At 42.8% G+C, this 21,287-nt stretch overlaps 1 protein-coding gene across 1 annotated transcript; it reads right to left on the bottom strand.

Annotated features, from left to right (window-relative positions):
* Positions 1–17,649: 17,649 nt before the first annotated feature.
* LOC115140795 (N-acetyltransferase 14 (GCN5-related, putative)) lies at positions 17,650–19,156 on the bottom strand. The gene is given in 4 exon segments (XM_029679143.2): positions 17,650–18,049; positions 18,051–18,205; positions 18,357–18,659; positions 18,960–19,156. Coding segments are annotated over 4 exon segments (840 nt in total). The 5' UTR covers positions 19,041–19,156; the 3' UTR covers positions 17,650–17,748.
* Between the last annotated feature and the right edge of the window lie 2,131 nt (positions 19,157–21,287).

Consider the following 21,287-nt stretch of genomic DNA (forward strand, 5'->3'; position numbering starts at 1 on the left):
TCTCTCTCCTCCTCTCTATTTCCCTATAGTATCTCTCCTCCTCCTCCTCTCTATTTTCCTATAGTATCCCTCCTCCTCCTCTCTCTATTTCCCTATAGTATCTCTCCTCCTCCTCTCTATTTCCCTATAGTATCTCTCTCCTCTCTCTATTTCCCTATAGTATCTCTCCTCCTCTCTACTTCCCTATAGTATCTCTCCTCTCTCTATTTCCCTATAGTATCTCCTCCTCCTCCTCTATTTCCCTCTCTCCTCCTCCTCTTTTCCTATAGTATCCCCTCCTCCTCTCTCTATTTCCTATAGTATCTCTCCTCCTCCTCTCTCTATTTTTCCTATAGTATCTCTCCTCCTCCTCTCTCTATTTCCCTATAGTATCTCTCCTCCTCTCTCTCTATTTCCTATAGTATCTCTCCTCCTCCTCCTCTCTCTATTTCCCTATAGTATCTCTCCTCCTCTCTCTCTATTTGCCTATAGTATCTCTCCTCCTCACTCTCTATTTCCTATAGTATCTCTCCTCCCTCTCTCTATTTCCTATAGTATGTCTCCTCCTCCTCTCTCTATTTCCCTATAGTATCTCTTCCTCCTCCTCTCTCTATTTCCTATAGTATCTCTCCTCCTCCTCTCTCTATTTCCTATAGTATCTCTCCTCCTCTCTATTTCCCTATAGTATCTCTCCTCCTCTCTCTATTTCCCTATAGTATCTCTCCTCCTCCTCTCCTATATTTCCTATAGTATCTCTCCTCTCCTCTATTTCCTATAGTATCTCTCCTCCTCTCTCTCTATTTCCCTATAGTATCTCTCCTCCTCTCTATTTTCCTATAGTATCTCTCCTCCCTTCTCTATTTCCCTATAGTATCTCTCCTCCTCCTCTCTCTATTTCCCTATAGTATCTCTCCTCCTCCTCTCTCTATTTCCCTAGTAGTATCTCTCCTCCTCCTCTCTATTTCCCTATAGTATCTCTCCTCCTCTCTATTTCCCTATAGTATCTCTCTCCTCCTCTCTCTATTTCCCTATAGTATCTATCCTATCTCTCCTCCTCCTCCTCTCTCTTTCCCTATAGTATCTCTCCTCCTCCTCTCTCTATTTCCCTATAGTATCTCTCCTCCTCCTCTCTCTATTTCCCTATAGTATCTCTCCTCCTCCTCTCTATTTCCCTATAGTATCCCTCCTCCTAGTATCTCTCCTCCTCCTCTCTCTCTATTTCCTATAGTATCTCTCCTCCTCCTCTCTATTTCCTATAGTATCTCTCCTCCTCCTCTTCTATTTCCCTATAGTATCTCTCCTCCTCTCTCTATTTCCTATAGTATCTCTCTCCTCCTCTCTCTATTTCCCTATAGTATCTTCCTCTCCTCTCTTTCTATTTCCCTATAGTATCTCTCCTCCTCTCTCTATTTCCCTATAGTATCTCTCCTCCTCCTCCTCTCCTCTTCTCTCTCTATTTCCCTATAGTATCTCTCCTCCTCTCTCTCTATTTCCCTATAGTATCTCTCCTCCTCCCTCTCTCTATTTCCTATAGTATCTCTCCTCCTCCTCTCTCTATTTCCCTATTTCTCTCCTCCTCTCTCTCTTTCCTATAGTATCTCTCCTCCTCTCTATTTCCCTATAGTATCTCTTCCTCCTCTCTACTTCCCTATAGTATCTCTCCTCCTCCTCTCTCTATTTGCCTTCAGTATCTCTCCTCCTCCCTCTCTATTTCCTATAGTATCTCTCCCTCTCTACTCCCTATAGTATCTCTCCTCCTCTCTCTCTCTATTTCCCTATAGTATCTCTCCTCCTCCTCTCTCTCTATTTCCCTATAGTATCTCTCCTCCTCCTCTCTATTTCCTATAGTATCTCTCCTCCTCCTCCTCTCTCTATTTCCCTATAGTATCTCTCCTCCTCCTCTCTATTTCCCTATAGCTCTCCTCCTCCTCTCTCTATTTCCCTATAGTATCTCTCCTCCTCCTCTCTCTCTATTTCCCTATAGTATCTCTCCTCCTCCTCTCTCTATTTCCTATAGTATCCTCTCCTCCTCTCTCTATTTCCCTATAGTATCTCTCCTCCTCCTCTCTCTGTTCCCTATAGTATCCCTCCTCCTCTCTATTTCCTATAGTATCTCTCCTCCTCCTCTCTCTATTTCCCTATATTATATTTCCTCCTCTCTCTATTTCCCTATCGTATCTTTCTTCCTCCTCCTCTCTCTATTTCCCTATAGTATTATTCCTCCTCCTCTCTCTACTTCCCTATAGTATCTCTCCTCTTCCTCTCTCTATTTCCCTATAGTATCTCTTCTCCTCCTCCTCTCTCTATTTCCCTATAGTATCTCTCCTCCTCCTCTCTCTGTTTCCCTATAGTATCTCTCCTCCTCCTCTCTCTATTTCCCTATAGTATCTCTCCTCTTCCTCTCTCTATTTCCCTATAGCATCTCTCCTCCTCCTCTCTCTTTCCCTATAGTATCTCTCCTCCTCCTCCTCTCTCTATTTCCTATAGTATCTCTCCTCCTCCTCCTCTCTCTATTTCCCTATAGTATCCTCCTCCTCCTCTCTCTATTTCCCTATAGTATTATTCCTCCTCCTCTCTCTTTCCCTATAGTATCTCTCCTCTTCCTCTCTCTATTTCCTACAGTATCTCTCCTCCTCCTCTCCCTATAGTATCTCTCCTCCTCTCTATTTCCCTATAGTATCTCTCCTCTTCCTCTCTCTATTTCCCTATAGTATGTCTCCTCCTCCTCTCTCTATTTCCCTATAGTATATTTCCTCCTCCTCTCTATTTCCCTATAGTATATTTCCTCCTCCTCTCTCTATTTCCCTATAGTATCTGTCCTCCTCCTCCACCTCTCTATTTCCCTATAGTATCTCTCCTCCTCCTCTCTCTATTTCCCTATATTATATTTCCTCCTCTCTCTATTTCCCTATCGTATCTTTCTTCCTCCTCCCCTCTATATTTCCCTATAGTATCCCTCCTCCTCTCTGTATTTCCCTATAGTATCTCTCCTCTTCCTCTTTTTATTTCCCTATAGTATATCTCCTCTTCTCTCTCTGTTTCCCTATAGTATCTCTCCTCCTCCTCCTCTCTAACTATTTCCCTATAGTATCTCTCCTCTTCCTCTCTCTATTCCCTATAGTATCTCTCCTCTCCTCTCTCTATTTCCTATATTATATTTCCTCCTCTCTATTTCCCTATCGTATCTTTCTCCTCCTCTCTCTATTTCCCTATAGTATATTTCCTCCTCCTCTCTCTATTTCCCTATAGTATATTTCCTCCTCCTCTCTCTATTTCCCTATAGTATATGTCCTCCCTCCTCTCTCTATTTCCTATAGTATCTTTCCTCCTCCTCTCTCTATTTCCCTATAGTATATGTCCTCCTCCTCTCTATTTCCCTATAGTATCTCTCCTCCTCCTCTCTCTATTTCCTATATTATATTTCCTCCTCTCTCTGTTTCCCTATCGTATCTTTCTTCCTCCTCCTCTCTCTATTTCCTATAGTATCTCTCCTCCTCTCTCTATTTCCCTTTAGTATCTCTCCTCCTCCTCTCTCTATTTCCCTATAGTATCTCTCCTCCTCCTCTCTCTATTTCCTATAGTATCTCTCCTCCTCTTCTCTCTATGTCCCTATAGTATCTCTCCTCCTCCTCTCTCTATTTCCCTATAGTATATTTCCTCCTCCTCTCTATTTCCCTATAGTATCTGTCCTCCTCCTCCTCCTCTCTATTTCCTATAGTATCTCTCCTCCTCCTCTCTCTATTTCCTATATTATATTTCCTCCTCTCTCTATTTCCTATCGTATCTTTCTTCCTCCTCCTCTATATTTCCTATAGTATCCCTCCTCCTCTCTGTTTCCCTATAGTATCTCTCCTCTTCCTCTTTTTATTTCCCTATAGTATATCTCCTCTTCCTCTCTCTATTTCCCTATAGTATCTCTCCTCCTCCAACTATTTCCCTATAGTATCTCTCCTGCTCCTCTCTCTATTTCCCTATAGTATATCTCCTCCTCCTCTCTATTTCCCTATAGTATATTTCCTCCTCCTCTCTATTTCCCTATAGTATATTTCCTCCTCCTCTCTCTATTTCCCTATAGTATCTGTCCTCCTCCTCCTCCTCTCTATTTCCCTATAGTATCTCTCCTCCTCCTCTCTCTATTTCCCTATATTATATTTCCTCCTCTCTCTATTTCCCTATCGTATCTTTCTTCCTCCTCCTCTCTCTATTTCCCTATAGTATATCTCCTCTTCCTCTCTCTATTTCCCTATAGTATCTCTCCTCCTCCTCCTCTCTATTTCCCTATAGTATCTCTCCTCCTCTCTCTACTTCCCTATAGTATCTCTCCTCCTCCTCCTCCTCTCTCTATTTCCCTATAGTATCTCTCCTCCTCCTCCTCTCTATTTCCCTATAGTATCTCTCCTCCTCTCTCTACTTCCCTATAGTATCTCTCCTCCTCCTCCTCTCTCTATTTCCCTATAGTATATCTCCTCTTCCTCTCTCTATTTCCCTATAGTATATCTCCTCCTCCTCTCTCTATTTCCCTATAGTATATTTCCTCCTCCTCTCTCTATTTCCCTATAGTATATTTCCTCCTCCTCTCTCTATTTCCCTATAGTATCTGTCCTCCTCCTCTCTATTTCCCTATAGTATCTCTCCTCCTCCTCTCTCTATTTCCCTATATTATATTTCCTCCTCTCTCTATTTCCCTATCGTATCTTTCTTCCTCCTCCCCTCTATATTTCCCTATAGTATCCCTCCTCCTCTCTCTATTTCCCTATAGTATCTCTCCTCTTCCTCTTTTTATTTCCCTATAGTATATCTCCTCTTCCTCTCTCTATTTCCCTATAGTATCTCTCCTCCTCCAACTATTTCCCTATAGTATCTCTCCTGCTCCTCTCTCTATTTCCCTATAGTATATCTCCTCCTCCTCTCTCTATTTCCCTATAGTATATTTCCTCCTCCTCTCTCTATTTCCCTATAGTATATTTCCTCCTCCTCTCTCTATTTCCCTATAGTATCTGTCCTCCTCCTCCTCCTCTCTATTTCCCTATAGTATCTCTCCTCCTCCTCTCTCTATTTCCCTATATTATATTTCCTCCTCTCTCTATTTCCCTATCGTATCTTTCTTCCTCCTCCTCTCTCTATTTCCCTATAGTATATCTCCTCTTCCTCTCTCTATTTCCCTATAGTATCTCTCCTCCTCCTCCTCTCTATTTCCCTATAGTATCTCTCCTCCTCTCTCTACTTCCCTATAGTATCTCTCCTCCTCCTCCTCTCTCTATTTCCCTATAGTATCTCTCCTCCTCCTCCTCTCTATTTCCCTATAGTATCTCTCCTCCTCTCTCTACTTCCCTATAGTATCTCTCCTCCTCCTCCTCTCTCTATTTCCCTATAGTATATCTCCTCTTCCTCTCTCTATTTCCCTATAGTATATCTCCTCCTCCTCTCTCTATTTCCCTATAGTATATTTCCTCCTCCTCTCTCTATTTCCCTATAGTATATTTCCTCCTCCTCTCTCTATTTCCCTATAGTATCTGTCCTCCTCCTCTCTATTTCCCTATAGTATCTCTCCTCCTCCTCTCTCTATTTCCCTATATTATATTTCCTCCTCTCTCTATTTCCCTATCGTATCTCTCCTCCTCCTCCTCTCTCTATTTCCCTATAGTATATCTCCTCTTCCTCTCTCTATTTCCCTATAGTATCTCTCCTCCTCCTCTCTCTACTTCCCTATAGTATCTCTCCTCCTCCTCCTCTCTCTATTTCCCTACAGTATCTCTCCTTTTCCTCCTCTCTCTATTTCCCTATAGTATCCCTCCTCCCCCTCTCTCTATTTCCCTATAGTATTATTCCTCCTCCTCTCTCTACTTCCCTATAGTATCTCTCCTCCTCCTCTCTCTATTTCCCTATATTATATTTCCTCCTCTCTCTATTTCCCTATCGTATCTTTCTTCCTCCTCCTCTATATTTCCCTATAGTATCCCTCCTCCTCTCTCTATTTCCCTATAGTATCTCTCCTCTTCCTCTCTCTATTTCCCTATAGTATCCCTCCTCCTCCTCTCTCTATTTCCCTATAGTATTATTCCTCCTCCTCTCTCTACTTCCCTATAGTATCTCTCCTCTTCCTCTCTCTATTTCCCTATAGTATCTCTTCTCCTCCTCCTCTCTGTTTCCCTATAGTATCTCTCCTCCTCCTCTCTCTATTTCCCTATAGTATCTCTCCTCTTCCTCTCTCTATTTCCCTATAGCATCTCTCCTCCTCCTCTCTCTACTTCCCTATAGTATCTCTCCTCCTCCTCCTCTCTCTATTTCCCTACAGTATCTCTCCTTTTCCTCCTCTCTCTATTTCCCTATAGTATCCCTCCTCCTCCTCTCTCTATTTCCCTATAGTATTATTCCTCCTCCTCTCTCTACTTCCCTATAGTATCTCTCCTCTTCCTCTCTCTATTTCTCTACAGTATCTCTCCTCCTCTCTCTATGTCCCTATAGTATCTCTCCTCCTCTCTATTTCCCTATAGTATCTCTCCTCTTCCTCTCTCTATTTCCCTATAGTATGTCTCCTCCTCCTCTCTATTTCCCTATAGTATCTCTCCTCCTCCTCCTCTCTATTTCCCTATAGTATCTCTCCTCCTACTCTCTACACTTCCCTATAGTATCTCTCCTCCTCCTCCTCTCTCTCTTTCCCTATAGTATATTTCCTCCTCCTCTCTCTATTTCCCTTTAGTATCTGTCCTCCTCCTCCTCCTCTATTTCCCTATAGTATCTCTCCTCCTCCTCTCTCTATTTCCCTATATTATATTTCCTCCTCTCTCTATTTCCCTATCGTATCTTTCTTCCTCCTCCTCTCTCTATTTCCCTATAGTATATTTCCTCCTCCTCTCTCTATTTCCCTATAGTGTATTTCCTCCTCCTCTCTCTATTTCCCTATAGTATCTGTCCTCCTCCTCCTCCTCTCTATTTCCCTATAGTATCTCTCCTCCTCCTCTCTCTATTTCCCTATATTATATTTCCTCCTCTCTCTATTTCCCTATCGTATCTTTCTTCCTCCTCCTCTCTCTATTTCCCTATAGTATCTTTCCTCCTCTCTCTATTTCCCTTTAGTATCTCTCTTCCTCCTCCTCTCTCTCTTTCCCTATAGTATCTCTCCTCCTCCTCTCTCTATTTCCCTATAGTATCTCTCCTCCTCTTCTCTCTATGTCCCTACAGTATCTCTCCTCCTCCTCTCTCTATTTCCCTATAGTATATTTCCTCCTCCTCTCTATTTCCCTATAGTATATTTCCTCCTCCTCTCTCTATTTCCCTATAGTATCTCTCCTCCTCCTCTCTCTATTTCCCTATATTATATTTCCTCCTCTCTCTATTTCCCTATCGTATCTTTCTTCCTCCTCCCCTCTATATTTCCCTATAGTATCCCTCCTCCTCTCTCTATTTCCCTATAGTATCTCTCCTCTTCCTCTTTTTATTTCCCTATAGTATATCTCCTCTTCCTCTCTCTATTTCCCTATAGTATCTCTCCTCCTCCTCCTCTAACTATTTCCCTATAGTATCTCTCCTCTTCCTCTCTCTATTTCCCTATAGTATCTCTCCTCCTCCTCTCTCTATTTCCCTATAGTATCTCTCCTCCTCCTCTCTCTATTTCCCTATAGTATCTCTCCTCCTCCTCTCTCTATTTCCCTATAGTATATTTCCTCCTCTCTCTATTTCCCTATAGTATCTCTCCTCCTCCTCTCTATTTCCCTATAGTATCTCTCCTCCTCCTCTCTGTTTCCTATATTATATTTCCTCCTCTCTTTTCCTATCGTATCTTTCTTCCTCCTCTCTCTCTATTTCCTATAGTATCTTCTCCTCCTCTCTCTATTTCCCTATAGTATCTCTCTTCCTCCTCCTCTCTCTTTCCTATAGTATCTCTCCTCCTCCTCTCTCTATTTCCCTATAGTATCTCTCCTCCTCCTCTCTATTCCCTATAGTATCTCTCCTCCTCTCTTTTCCCTATAGTATCCTCTCCTCTCTATTTCCCTATAGTATTTCCTCCTCCTCTCTCTATTTCCCTATAGTATCTGACCTCCTCCTCCTCCTCTCTATTTCCCTATAGTATCTCTCCTCCTCCTCTCTATTTCCCTATATTATATTTCCTCCTCTCTCTCTATTTCCCTATCGTATCTCTCTTCCTCCTCTCTCTCTATTTCCCTATAGTATCTTCTCCTCCTCCTCCTCTCTCCTTTCCTATAGTATCTCTCCTCCTCCTCTCTCTATTTCCCTATAGTATCTCTCCTCCTCCTCTCTCTATGTCCCTACAGTATCTCTCCTCCTCCTCTCTTTTCCATAGTATATTTCCTCCTCCTCTCTCTATTTCCCTATAGTATCTGTCCTCCTCCTCCTCTCTCTATTTCCTATAGTATCTCTCCTCCTCCTCTCTATTTCCTATATTATATTTCCCTATCTATTTCCTCCTTTCCCTCCTCCTCTATTTCCCTATAGTATCCTTATTTCCCTATAGTATCTTCCTCTTCCTCTTTTATTTCCCTATAGTATCTCTCCTCTTCCTCTCTCTTTCCTATAGTATCTCTCCTCCTCCTCTCTCTATTTCCCTATAGTATCTTCCTCCTCCTCTCTCTATTTCCCTATAGTATCTTCCCTCCTCCTCTCTATTTCCTATAGTATATTCCTCCTCTCTCTCTATTTCCCTATAGTATCTGTCCTCCTCCTCCTCCTCTCTATTTCCCTATAGTATCTCTCCTCCTCCTCTCTATTTCCTATATTATATTTCCTCCTCTCTCTATTTCCCTATAGTATCTTTCTTTCCTCCTCTCTCTATTTCCCTATAGTATATTTCCTCCTCTCTCTATTTCCCTATAGTATATTTCCTCCTCCTCTCTCTATTTCCCCTATAGTATCTCTTCCTCTTCCTCCTCTCTATTTCCCTATAGTATATCTCCTCTCTCCTCTCTCCTCTCCTCTCTTTCCCTATAGTATCTCTCCTCCTCCTCTCTCTATTTCCCTATAGTATCTCTCCTCCTCTTCTCTCTATGTCCCTACGGTATCTCTCCTCCTCCTCTCTCTATTTCCCTATAGTATATTTCCTCCTCCTCTCTATTTCCCTATAGTATTTCCTCCTCCTCCTCTATTTCCCTATAGTATCTGTCCTCCTCCTCCTCTCTATTTCCTATAGTATCTCTCCTCCTCCTCTCTCTATTTCCTATATTATCTCTCCTCCTCTCTCTATTTCCTATCGTATCTTCCTCCTCCCCTCTATTTCCCTATAGTATCCCTCCTCCTCCTCTATTTCCCTATAGTATCTCTCCTCTTCCTCTTTTTATTTCCTATAGTATATCTCCTCCTCTCTCTATTTCCCTATAGTATTCCCTCCTCCTCTAACTATTTCCTATAGTATCTCTCCTCTTCTCTCTCATTTCCTATAGTATCTCTCCTCCTCCACCTCTCTATTTCCCTATAGTATCTCTCCTCCTCCTCTCTCTCTATTTCCCTATATATCTCTCCTCCTCCTCTCTCTATTTCCCTATAGTATCTCTCTCCTCCTCTAACTATTTCCTATCTCTCCTCCTCCTCTAACTATTTCCCTATAGTATCTCTCCTCTTCCTCTCTCTATTTCCCTATAGTATCTCTCCTCTTCCTCTTTTTATTTCCCTATAGTATATCTCCTCTTCCTCTCTCTATTTCCCTATAGTATCTCTCCTCCTCCTCCTCTAACTATTTCCCTATAGTATCTCTCCTCTTCCTCTCTCTATTTCCCTATAGTATCTCTCCTCCTCCTCCTCTCTATTTCCCTATAGTATCTCTCCTGCTCCTCTCTCTATTTCCCTATATTATATTTCCTCCTCTCTCTATTTCCCTATCGTATCTTTCTTCCTCCTCATCTCTCTATTTCCCTATAGTATATTTCCTCCTCCTCTCTCTATTTCCCTATAGTATATTTCCTCCTCCTCTCTCTATTTCCCTATAGTATATGTCCTCCTCCTCCTCCTCTCTATTTCCCTATAGTATCTCTCCTCCTCCTCTCTCTATTTCCCTATATTATATTTCCTCCTCTCTCTATTTCCCTATCGTATCTTTCTTCCTCTTCCTCTCTCTATTTCCCTATAGTATCTTTCCTCCTCCTCTCTCTTTCCCTTTAGTATCTTCCTCCTCTCTCTTTCCCTATAGTATCTCTCCTCCTCCTCTCTCTATTTCCCTATAGTATCTCTCCTCCTCCTCCTCTCTCTTTTTCCCTATAGTATCTCTCCTCCTCTTCTCTCTATGTCCCTACAGTATCTCTCCTCCTCCTCTCTCTATTTCCTATAGTATATTTCCTCCTCCTCTCTATTTCCCTATAGTATATTTCCTCCTCCTCTCTCTATTTCCCTATAGTATCTGTCCTCCTCCTCCTCCTCTCTATTTCCCTATAGTATCTCTCCTCCTCCTCTCTCTATTTCCCTATATTATATTTCCTCCTCTCTCTATTTCCCTATCGTATCTTTCTTCCTCCTCCCCTCTATATTTCCCTATAGTATCCCTCCTCCTCTCTCTATTTCCCTATAGTATCTCTCCTCTTCCTCTTTTTATTTCCCTATAGTATATCTCTTCTTCCTCTCTCTATTTCCCTATAGTATCTCTCCTCCTCTACCTATTTCCCTATAGTATCTCTCCTCTTCCTCTCTCTATTTCCCTATAGTATCTCTCCTGCTCCTCTCTCTATTTCCCTATAGTATCTCTCCTCTTCCTCTCTGTTTCCCTATAGTATCTCTCCTCCTCCTCCTCTCTCTGTTTCCCTATAGTATCTCCTCCTTCCTCTCTCTATTTCCCTATAGTATCTCTCCTCCTCCTCCTCTGTTTCCTATTTCCTCCTCCTCTAGTATATCTCTCCTCTCCTCCTCTCTCTCCCTATCTCTCCTCCTCCTCCTCCTCTCTATTTCCCTTATCTCTCCTTTTCTCCTCTCTCTATTTCCCTATAGTATCCCTCCTCCTCTCTCTATTTCCCTATAGTATCTCTCCTCTTCCTCTTTTTATTTCCCTATAGTATATCTCCTCTTCCTCTCTCTATTTCCCTATAGTATCTCTCCTCCTCCAACTATTTCCCTATAGTATCTCTCCTCTTCCTCTCTCTATTTCCCTATAGTATCTCTCCTGCTCCTCTCTCTATTTCCCTATATTATATTTCCTCCTCTCTCTATTTCCCTATCGTATCTTTCTTCCTCCTCCTCTCTCTATTTCCCTATAGTATATTTCCTCCTCCTCTCTCTATTTCCCTATAGTATATTTCCTCCTCCTCTCTCTATTTCCCTATAGTATATGTCCTCCTCCTCCTCCTCTCTATTTCCCTATAGTATCTCTCCTCCTCCTCCTCTCTCTATTTCCCTATATTATATTTCCTCCTCTCTCTATTTCCCTATCGTATCTTTCTTCCTCCTCCTCTCTCTATTTCCCTATAGTATCTTTCCTCCTCTCTCTATTTCCCTTTAGTATCTCTCCTCCTCCTCCTCTCTCTCTTTCCCTATAGTATCTCTCCTCCTCCTCTCTCTATTTCCCTATAGTATCTCTCCTCCTCTTCTCTCTATGTCCCTACAGTATCTCTCCTCCTCCTCTCTCTATTTCCCTATAGTATATTTCCTCCTCCTCTCTCTATTTCCCTATAGTATCTGTCCTCCTCCTCCTCCTCTCTATTTCCCTATAGTATCTCTCCTCCTCCTCTCTCTATTTCCCTATATTATATTTCCTCCTCTCTCTATTTCCCTATCGTATCTTTCTTCCTCCTCCCCTCTATATTTCCCTATAGTATCCCTCCTCCTCTCTCTATTTCCCTATAGTATCTCTCCTCTTCCTCTTTTTATTTCCCTATAGTATATCTCCTCTTCCTCTCTCTATTTCCCTATAGTATCTCTCCTCCTCCTCCTCTCTATTTCCCTATAGTATCTATCTCTTCCTCTCTCTATTTCCTATAGTATCTCTCCTCCTCCTCCTCTCTCTTTCCCTATAGTATATTTCTCCTCTCTCTCTATTTCCTTTAGTATCTGTCTCCTCTCCTCCTCCTCCTCTCTATTTCCTATAGTATCTCTCCTCCTCCTCCTCTATTTCTATTTCCCTATTTCCTAGTATCTCTTCCTCCTCCTCTCTCTATATATCCCTCTCTCTATTTCCTATCTCCTCCTCTCTCTATTTCCCTATAGTATCTGTCCTCCTCCTCCTCCTCTCTATTTCCTATAGTATCTCTCCTCCTCCTCTCTCTATTTCCCTATTTATATTTCCTCCTCTCTCTATTTCCCTATCGTATCTTTCCTCCTCCTCTCTCTTTTCCCTTTCCTCCTCTCTCTATTTCCTTTAGTATCTCTCCTCCTCTCCTCTATAGTATCTCTCCTCCTCCTCTCTCTATTTCCCTATAGTATCTCTCCTCCTCTTCTCTCTATGTCCCTCCTCTCTCTCCTTCTCTACTATAGTATCTCTCCTCCTCCTCCTCTCTCTATTTCCCTACAGTATCTCTCCTTTTCCTCCTCTCTCTATTTCCCTATAGTATCCCTCCTCCTCTCTCTATTTCCCTATAGTATCTCTCCTCTTCCTCTTTTTATTTCCCTATAGTATATCTCCTCTTCCTCTCTCTATTTCCCTATAGTATCTCTCCTCCTCCTCCTCTAACTATTTCCCTATAGTATCTCTCCTCTTCCTCTCTCTATTTCCCTATAGTATCTCTCCTGCTCCTCTCTCTATTTCCCTATATTATATTTCCTCCTCTCTCTATTTCCCTATCGTATCTTTCTTCCTCCTCATCTCTCTATTTCCCTATAGTATATTTCCTCCTCCTCTCTCTATTTCCCTATAGTATATTTCCTCCTCCTCTCTCTATTTCCCTATAGTATATGTCCTCCTCCTCCTCTCTCTATTTCCCTATAGTATCTCTCCTCCTCCTCTCTCTATTTCCCTATATTATATTTCCTCCTCTCTCTATTTCCCTATAGTATCTCTCCTCCTCCTCTCTCTATTTCCCTATATTATCTTTCCTCCTCTCTCTATTTCCCTTTAGTATCTCTCCTCCTCCTCCTCTCTCTCTTTCCCTATAGTATCTCTCCTCCTCCTCTCTCTATTTCCCTATAGTATCTCTCCTCCTCCTCCTCCTCTCTCTATTTCCCTATAGTATCTCTCCTCCTCCTCTCTCTCTTTCCCTATTGTATCTCTCCTCCTCCTCCTCCTCCTCCTCTCTCTATTTCCCTATAGTATCTCTCCTCCTCTTCTCTCTATGTCCCTACAGTATCTCTCCTCCTTTCTCTATTTCCTAGTATATTTCCTCCTCCTCTCTCTATTTCCTATAGTATATTTCCTCCTCCTCTCTATTTCCCTATAGTATCTGTCCTCCTCCTCCTCCTCTCTATTTCCCTATAGTATCTCTCCTCCTCCTCTCTCTATTTCCTATATTATATTTCCTCCTCTCTATTTCCTATCGTATCTTTCTTCCTCCTCCCCTCTATATTTCCCTATAGTATCCCTCCTCCTCTCTCTGTTTCCTATAGTATCTCTCCTTTTCCTCTTTTTATTTCCCTATAGTATATCTCTTCTTCCTCTCTCTATTTCCCTATAGTATCTCTCCTCCTCCTCCTCTACCTATTTCCCTATAGTATCTCTCCTCTTCCTCTCTCTATTTCCCTATAGTATCTCTCCTGCTCCTCTCTCTATTTCCCTATAGTATATCTCCTCCTCTCTCTATTTCCCTATAGTATCTCTCCTCTTCCTCTCTATTTCCCTATAGTATCTCTCCTCCTCCTCCTCTCTATTTCCCTATAGTATCTCTCCTCCTCTCTATTTCCTATAGTATCTCTCCTCCTCCTCTCTCTTTCCCTATAGTATCTCTCCTCCTCCTCCTCTCTCTATTTCCCTATAGTATCTCTCTTCCTCCTCTCTCCTCTCCTCCTCTCTATTTCCCTATAGTATCTCTCCTCTTCCTCTTTTATTTCCCTATAGTATATCTCCTCCTCCTCTCTCTCCTATTCCCTATTTCCCTAGTATCTCTCCTCTTCCTCTCTCTTTCCCTATAGTATCTCTCCTCTCCTCTCTCTATTTCCCTATATTATATTTCCTCCTCTCTCTATTTCCCTATCGTATCTTTCTTCCTCCTCCTCTCTCTATTTCCTATATATTTTCCTCCTCCTCTCCCTATTTCTCTATAGTATATTTCCTCCTCCTCTCTATTTCCCTATAGTATCTCTCCTCCTCTCCTCTCTCCTCCTCTCTCTATTTCCCTATAGTATCTCTCCTCTCTCTCTGTTTCCTATAGTATCTCTCCTCCCATCTTCTCTCCTATGTCCCTACAGTATCTCTCCTCCTCCTCTCTCTATTTCCCTATAGTATATTTCCTCCTCCTCTCTCTATTTCCCTATAGTATATTTCCTCCTCCTCTCTATTTCCCTATAGTATCTGTCCTCCTCCTCCTCTCTCTATTTCCTATAGTATCTCTCCTCCTCCTCTCTCTATTTCCCTATATTATATTCCTCCTCTCCTATCCTTTCTTCCTCCTCCTCTCTATTTCCCTATAGTATCCCTCCTCCTCTCTATTTCCTATAGTATCTCTCTCTTCCTCTCTTGTTTCCCTATAGTATATCTCCTCTTCCTCTCTCTATTTCCCTATAGTATCTCTCCTCCTCCTCCTCTAACTATTTCCCTATAGTATCTCTCCTCTTCCTCTCTCTATTTCCCTATAGTATCTCTCCTGCTCCTCTCTCTATTTCCCTATAGTATCTCTCCTGCTCCTCTCTCTATTTCCCTATAGTATATCTCCTCCTCTCTCTATTTCCCTATAGTATCTCTCCTCTTCCTCTCTCTGTTTCCCTATAGTATCTCTCCTCCTCCTCCTCCTCTCTCTATTTCCCTATAGTATCTCTCCTCTTCCTCTCTCTATTTCCCTATAGTATCTCTCCTCCTCCTCCTCTCTATTTCCCTATAGTATCTCTCCTCCTCTCTCTACTTCCCTATAGTATCTCTCCTCCTCCTCCTCTCTCTACTTCCCTATAGTATCTCTCCTCCTCCTCTCTCTATTTCCCTACAGTATCTCTCCTTTTCCTCCTCTCTCTATTTCCCTATAGTATCCCTCCTCCTCCTCTCTCTATTTCCCTTATTATTCCTCCTCCTCTCTCTACTTCCCTATAGTATCTCTCCTCCTTCTCTCTCTATTTCCCTATAGTATCTTTCCTCCTCCTCTCTCTATTTCCCTATTATCTCTCCTCATCCTCTCTCTGTTTCCCTATAGTATCTCTCCTCCTCTCTCTATTTCTATAGTATCTCCCCTCTCTATTTCCTATAGCATCTCTCCTCCTCTCTCTACTTCCCTATAGTATCTCCTCCTCCTCCTCTCTCTGTTTCCTACAGTATCTCTCCTTTCCTCTCTCTGTTTCCCTATAGTATCCCTCCTCCTCCTCTCTCTATTTCCCTATAGTATTATTCCTCCTCCTCTCTCTACTTCCCTATAGTATCTCTCCTCTTCCTCTCTCTATTTCCCTATAGTATCTCTCCTCCTCTCTCTATGTCCCTATAGTATCTCTCCTCCTCTCTATTTCCCTATAGTATCTCTCCTCTTCCTCTCTCTATTTCCCTATTTGTCCCTCCTCTATTTTCCTATAGTATCTCTCCTCTCCTCTATTTCCTATAGTATCTCTATCTCTATTTCCCTATAGTATCTCTCTCCTCCTCCTCTCTCTATTTCCCTATAGTATTTCCTCCTCTCTCTATTTCCCTTTAGTATCTGTCCTCCTCCTCCTCCTCTCTATTTCCCTATAGTATCTCTCCTCCTCCTCTCTCTATTTCCCTATATTATATTTCCTCCTCTCTATTTCCTATCGTATCTTTCTTCCTCCTCCCTATTTCCCTATAGTATCTCCTCCTCCTCTATTTCCTATAGTATATTTCCTCTCCTCTCTCTTTCCCTATAGTATATTTCCTCCTCCTCTCTCTATTTCCCTATAGTATCTGTCCTCCTCCTCCTCCTCTATTTCCCTATAGTATCTCTCCTCCTCCTCTCTCTATTTCCCTATATTATATTTCCTCCTCTCTCTATTTCCTATCGTTCTTTCTTCTATCTCTCTATTTCCCTATAGTATCTTCCTCCTCTCTCTATTTCCTTTAGTATCTCTCCTCCTCCTCTCTCTCTTTCCCTATAGTATCTCTCCTCCTCTCTCTATTTCCCTATAGTATCTCTCCTCCTCTTCCTCTATGTCCCTACAGTATCTCTCCTCCTCTCTCTGTTTCCTATAGTATCTTTCCTCCTCCTCTCTCTATTTCCCTATAGTATCTTTCCTCCTCCTCTCTCTATTTCCCTATAGTATCTGTCTCCTCCTCCTCCTCTCTATTTCCTATAGTATCTTCCTCCTCCTCTCTCTATTTCCCTATATTATATTTCCTCCTCCCCTATCGTATCCTTCTCCTCCTCCCTATTTCCCTATAGTATCCCTCCTCCTCTCTCTATTTCCCTATAGTATCTCTCCTTTTTCCTATTTTTCCTTTCCTCTATAGTATCTCTCCTCCTCCTCTCTCTATTTCCCTATAGTATCTCTCCTCCTCTCTCTATTTCCCTATAGTATCTCTCCTCTTCCTCTCTCTATTTCCTAGTATCTCTCCTCCTCCTCCTCTCTATTTCCCTATAGTATCTCTCCTCCTCCTCTCTACTTCCCTATAGTATCTCTCCTCCTCCTCCTCTCTCTATTTCCCTATAGTATCCCTCTCCTCCTCTCTTTCTATTTCCCTATAGTATCTCTCCTCCTCCTCTCTCTATTTCCCTATAGTATCTCTCCTCCTCTCTCTATTTCCCTATAGTATCTTCTCCTCCTCTCTATTTCCCTATAGTATCTCTCCTCTTCCTCTCTCTCTCTATTTCCCTATAGTATCTCTCCTCCTCCTCCTCTCTCTATTTCCCTATAGTATCTCTCCTCATCCTCCTCCTTCTCTCTTCCCTATAGTATCTCTCCTCCTCCTCTCTCTATTTCCCTATAGTATCTCTCCTCCTCCTCTCTCTATTTCCCTATCTCCTCCTCCTCTCTCTATTTCCCTATAGTATCTCCTCTATTTTCCTATAGTATCTCTCCTCCTCCTCTCTATTTCCCTATAGTATCTCTCCTCCTCTCTCTATTTCCCTATAGTATATCTCCTCCTCTCTCTACTTCCCTATAGTATCTCTCCTCCTCCTCCTCTCTCTATTTCCCTATAGCATCCCTCCTCCTCCTCTCTCTATTTCCCTATAGTATCTCTCCTCCTCCTCCTCTCTACTTCCCTATAGTATCTCTCCTCCTCATCCTCCTCTTTCTATTTCCCTATAGTATCCCTCCTCCTCCACTCTCTATTTCCCTATAGTATCTCTCCTCTCTCTATTTCCCTATAGTATCTCTCCTCCTCTCTCTATTTCCCTACAGTATCTCTCCTCTTCCTCTCTCTATTTCCCTATAGCATCCCTCCTCCTCCTCTCTCTATTTCCCTATAGTATCTCTCCTCCTCCTCCTCCTCTCTACTTCCCTATAGCATCTCTCCTCATCCTCCTCTTTCTATTTCCCTATAGTATCCCTCCTCCTCCTCTCTCTATTTCCCTATAGTATCTCTCCTCCTCCTCTCTCTATTTCCCTATAGTATCTCTCCTCCTCTCTCTATTTCCCTATAGTATATCTCCTCCTCTCTCTATTTCCCTATAGTATATCTCCTCCTCTCTCTATTTCCCTATAGTATCTCTCCTCTTCCTCTCTCTATTTCCCTATAGTATCTCTCCTCCTCTTTCTATTTCCCTTTATTATATCTTCTTTGTCTTATTTTCCACATTGCCTTCGTTGTCTCCTCTATCACTTGAGGTCTTTGACAAACACCTTGGTGACATGGAAGCCCAGAAATGTCCTCCCTGGCTGCTCTTCATCCTCCTCTTTTTCCTCCCCATCGTAGCCCACCTCCCCCTGCAGCCTGTAGCCCAGCTTCCTGAAGAAGGCTTCTCCTACTGCAGAGGGGTAGGGGACGTGGGCGTAGACCCTCCTGGCCCCTGTCTGCCTCTCCCTCTGCTCCAGACTCTGAACCAGCAGTCTGCCGAGGCCCTCCCAGCGGTACCAGCAGCCCACCACCACCCTGCAGAACCTCCTCATCCCCAGACGAGTCACCCTCCCTGGACACACAGCCCACAATCTCCCCCTCACAGTCCACCGCCCACACCTGCACTGCTGCCTTCTCCCTCTCCACGTCTACGATCTCAGGAGACGAGTCTTTGTCCTTGTCCTCTGCCTTGGGTTTGGTCCTCCGTCTGGCCTTGCCCTTTAATGACAGATAATAATCAACTTTATTTGTGCAGCAACTCAACCCAAAGCACAAAAAGTCAAAATCACCAAAACACCATAGTAAAACTGAGCAATGCATATAACATCCACAACATACAGTACCTAAAGTCAAAGAAAAAGAAACCTACTTTAGCCGGTGGGGGTTTCCCACTGATCATGCTATAGGGGTTGGGAAGGGTCTCGTCCTGCGCCCCTCGGTAACTGCTCCCCACATAGTCCCAGTAGGGCCGGCTGGTGCCCAGCACTCCGGTGGAGCGTGGCATGGTGAACTTGAGGTAGATGATGAGCAGGAAGACAGGGATGATGAGGGCCAGGATGAAGGAGTGAAGGAAGCAGCGGAGGACAGAAGAGACAGTGGCCAGGAGTAAGAGGCAGACAGGACGAGTCAGGATGTGGAGGATCAGACGGTTTTCTGTTCCCTGACAACCCTCCTACAGAGAGAAAGAGAGGGAGGGAGGGACAAAGAGAGGGAGAGGGGGAAGAAAGAGCAAGAGAGAGAGGAGAGAGAGGGGTGGAGAAAGATTGAGAGAGAGACAGAGAGAGAGAGAGAGAGAGAGAGGTCGTAGGGGATGGGGTCAGAGAGAGAAAGGTGAGTTTGAGTGGTAACCTGAAAAAGAACTCTTACAAAAAAAGGTTCTAGAGCAGCTGAGAGTGTAGAGACAGAGCATAACTCAGGCTTGAAGTGTGTATGTGTGTGTGTGTGTGCATAACTTTGAGGATAAAACACACACCTTGATGATAGCTTTGACAGTCTCGATGTCATCCTCCCTCATCCTCCTCATTACCACCTGATCTAGCTCCAGCTTTACCATGTTTGGGCTTCACACACACACACACACCAACACACACACCTCATACAGCAACACACACACACCCTCACTCACGCACACCTCATACAGCAACACACACACACCCTCACTCACGTACACCTCATACAGCAACACACACACACCCTCACTCACGCACACCTCATACAGCAACACACACACACCCTCACTCACGTACACCTCATACAGCAACACACACACCCTCACTCACGCACACCTCATACAGCAACACACACACACCCTCACTCACTCACACCTCATACAGCAACACACACACACACCCTCACTCACGCACACCTCATACAGCAACACATACACACACCCTCACTCACGCACACCTCATACAGCAACACACACACACACACCCTCATTCACGCACACCTCATACAGCAACACACACACACCCTCACTCACACACACCTCATACAGCAACACACACACACCCTCACTCACGTACACCTCATACAGCAACACACACACCCTCACTCACGCACACCTCATACAGCAACACACACCGGTCTGCAAATATAGAAAATCTCATGGTCACATAACACATTGCTTTGTACAGATACACTATGTGGTTGAATTTTGCATATTTGATGACATACAGCACTACAATGACAATATACAGCGGAGTATTTACATTCTGGTTACCATAGTAGCTAAATGGTATACAATTGTATTCAAGATGATGGGAATGTGGTGGGATATATTTGATCCAGGCTATTTGGGGTTTGAGGCCATGACTCAGAAGGAAAGCAATCCATCCCTGTAACACTGTATATGTAGCCTACATATATACCCGGGTTGGTCTCAATTTTGAAATAAATTGCTTCTACTTTTCAGTTTATTGAGAAGTCATTGAAAAGAAATGCCCTTTTTTCAATTATTGGATTGTAATTTTGGTTTATTTCCTGAATTGACTGCCTTCATTTGACAGATACACATTGAAAACACATGACATTATAGTATGAGGGCAGACCCCTATGATATCCCTCTATCTAACAGCACGTTTGTTACTACAATGTAACAACCGATGCATCACACTAGCACAGGTTGGCACAATGTGTCAGTTGTGAGTGCAGTTGCGTTTCCTCCCAAAATCAAGCTAAATAACGGGGGATTATTTGAGGGGGTCAGGAAAGGATTTGTCTATTGCATGTCGTATCAAAAACTAACAACGGGCCAAGAGACTCCTTTAGACCACTGTTGGTCTTCTATGTACAATAAAATGGAGTTCGCAAATCAATAATATGAAAATTAAAAGGCAAATCATATATTTTGAGCCTGTTTTAAACACGTTGACATGTTTTAAATGGTGAGTGGAGAAGGGTTCTTCATGCGTAATGTCTAAATAAACGTCGAATCTTCTCGTTCATCCCGGTCGAACCTACCTCGCAAATGTGCAGCGTTGGACCAGCGCCGAATGCAGGGAAACGGATTTATATATTCGCTGTGTATTTATTCCTTCAAAACTATTTTTCTTATGTCTGATTGAATGACTCGCAATACTATTGCAAATGTAGTGTTACGTAGTTTAACGATAACATTTACTGTCATGAACGCTGTCTCTACACCATTTGCATAGCGAGTACCTGGGCCGCAGAAAATCGACTAACCTGCACGTGAACGTGGTCAGTCGCACTCGTGGAGAACCGCTATTTCCCATAATAAACTGGGATTGTCCGTTATTCTGAGCAGATCCTCTTCCTCTTTAGATAAAGGGACATATTTATATTTACGAAATAAGAAAGGTGAATTAATCAACATTCATTAAAAAATAGTAACAACTTTATTAATAATGATTATTTCCTAGTATGAATATTTATAGTGAAACCGAGTCAACATAGTCATCTATTCATCCACAAAAAACTCTTATGTGTTTTATATCAACACTGTCAACATGACAGTTTAATTGAAACTCATAAGTCATTTGTTGAGGTCCCTCTTCATTAACAGTCAGTGAATGCAACTCTTCCTGTTTCTGGCACCTTGGTATTGTTTCCTACAGTACTTTCTATAGTCTCTTTCTGAACGACCATACTCTCCTTTAGTTCAGTAGCTGGACAAGGCCTCCACATCAAAAACACACTCACACACGCATATGTACATTCATGTGTGCACACACATGCACACGCCTTCACACACATTTCCTGACAGTGGTTGTTTGGTTTAGGTTTAAGAGAACTGAGAGTTCGGTGTAGGGCCATTCGTAGCTGTGTTTTCTCCTTC

The sequence above is a fragment of the Oncorhynchus nerka genome, linkage group LG3 (assembly GCF_034236695.1).
Source record: "Oncorhynchus nerka isolate Pitt River linkage group LG3, Oner_Uvic_2.0, whole genome shotgun sequence".
NCBI classification, from domain to species: domain Eukaryota; kingdom Metazoa; phylum Chordata; class Actinopteri; order Salmoniformes; family Salmonidae; genus Oncorhynchus; species Oncorhynchus nerka.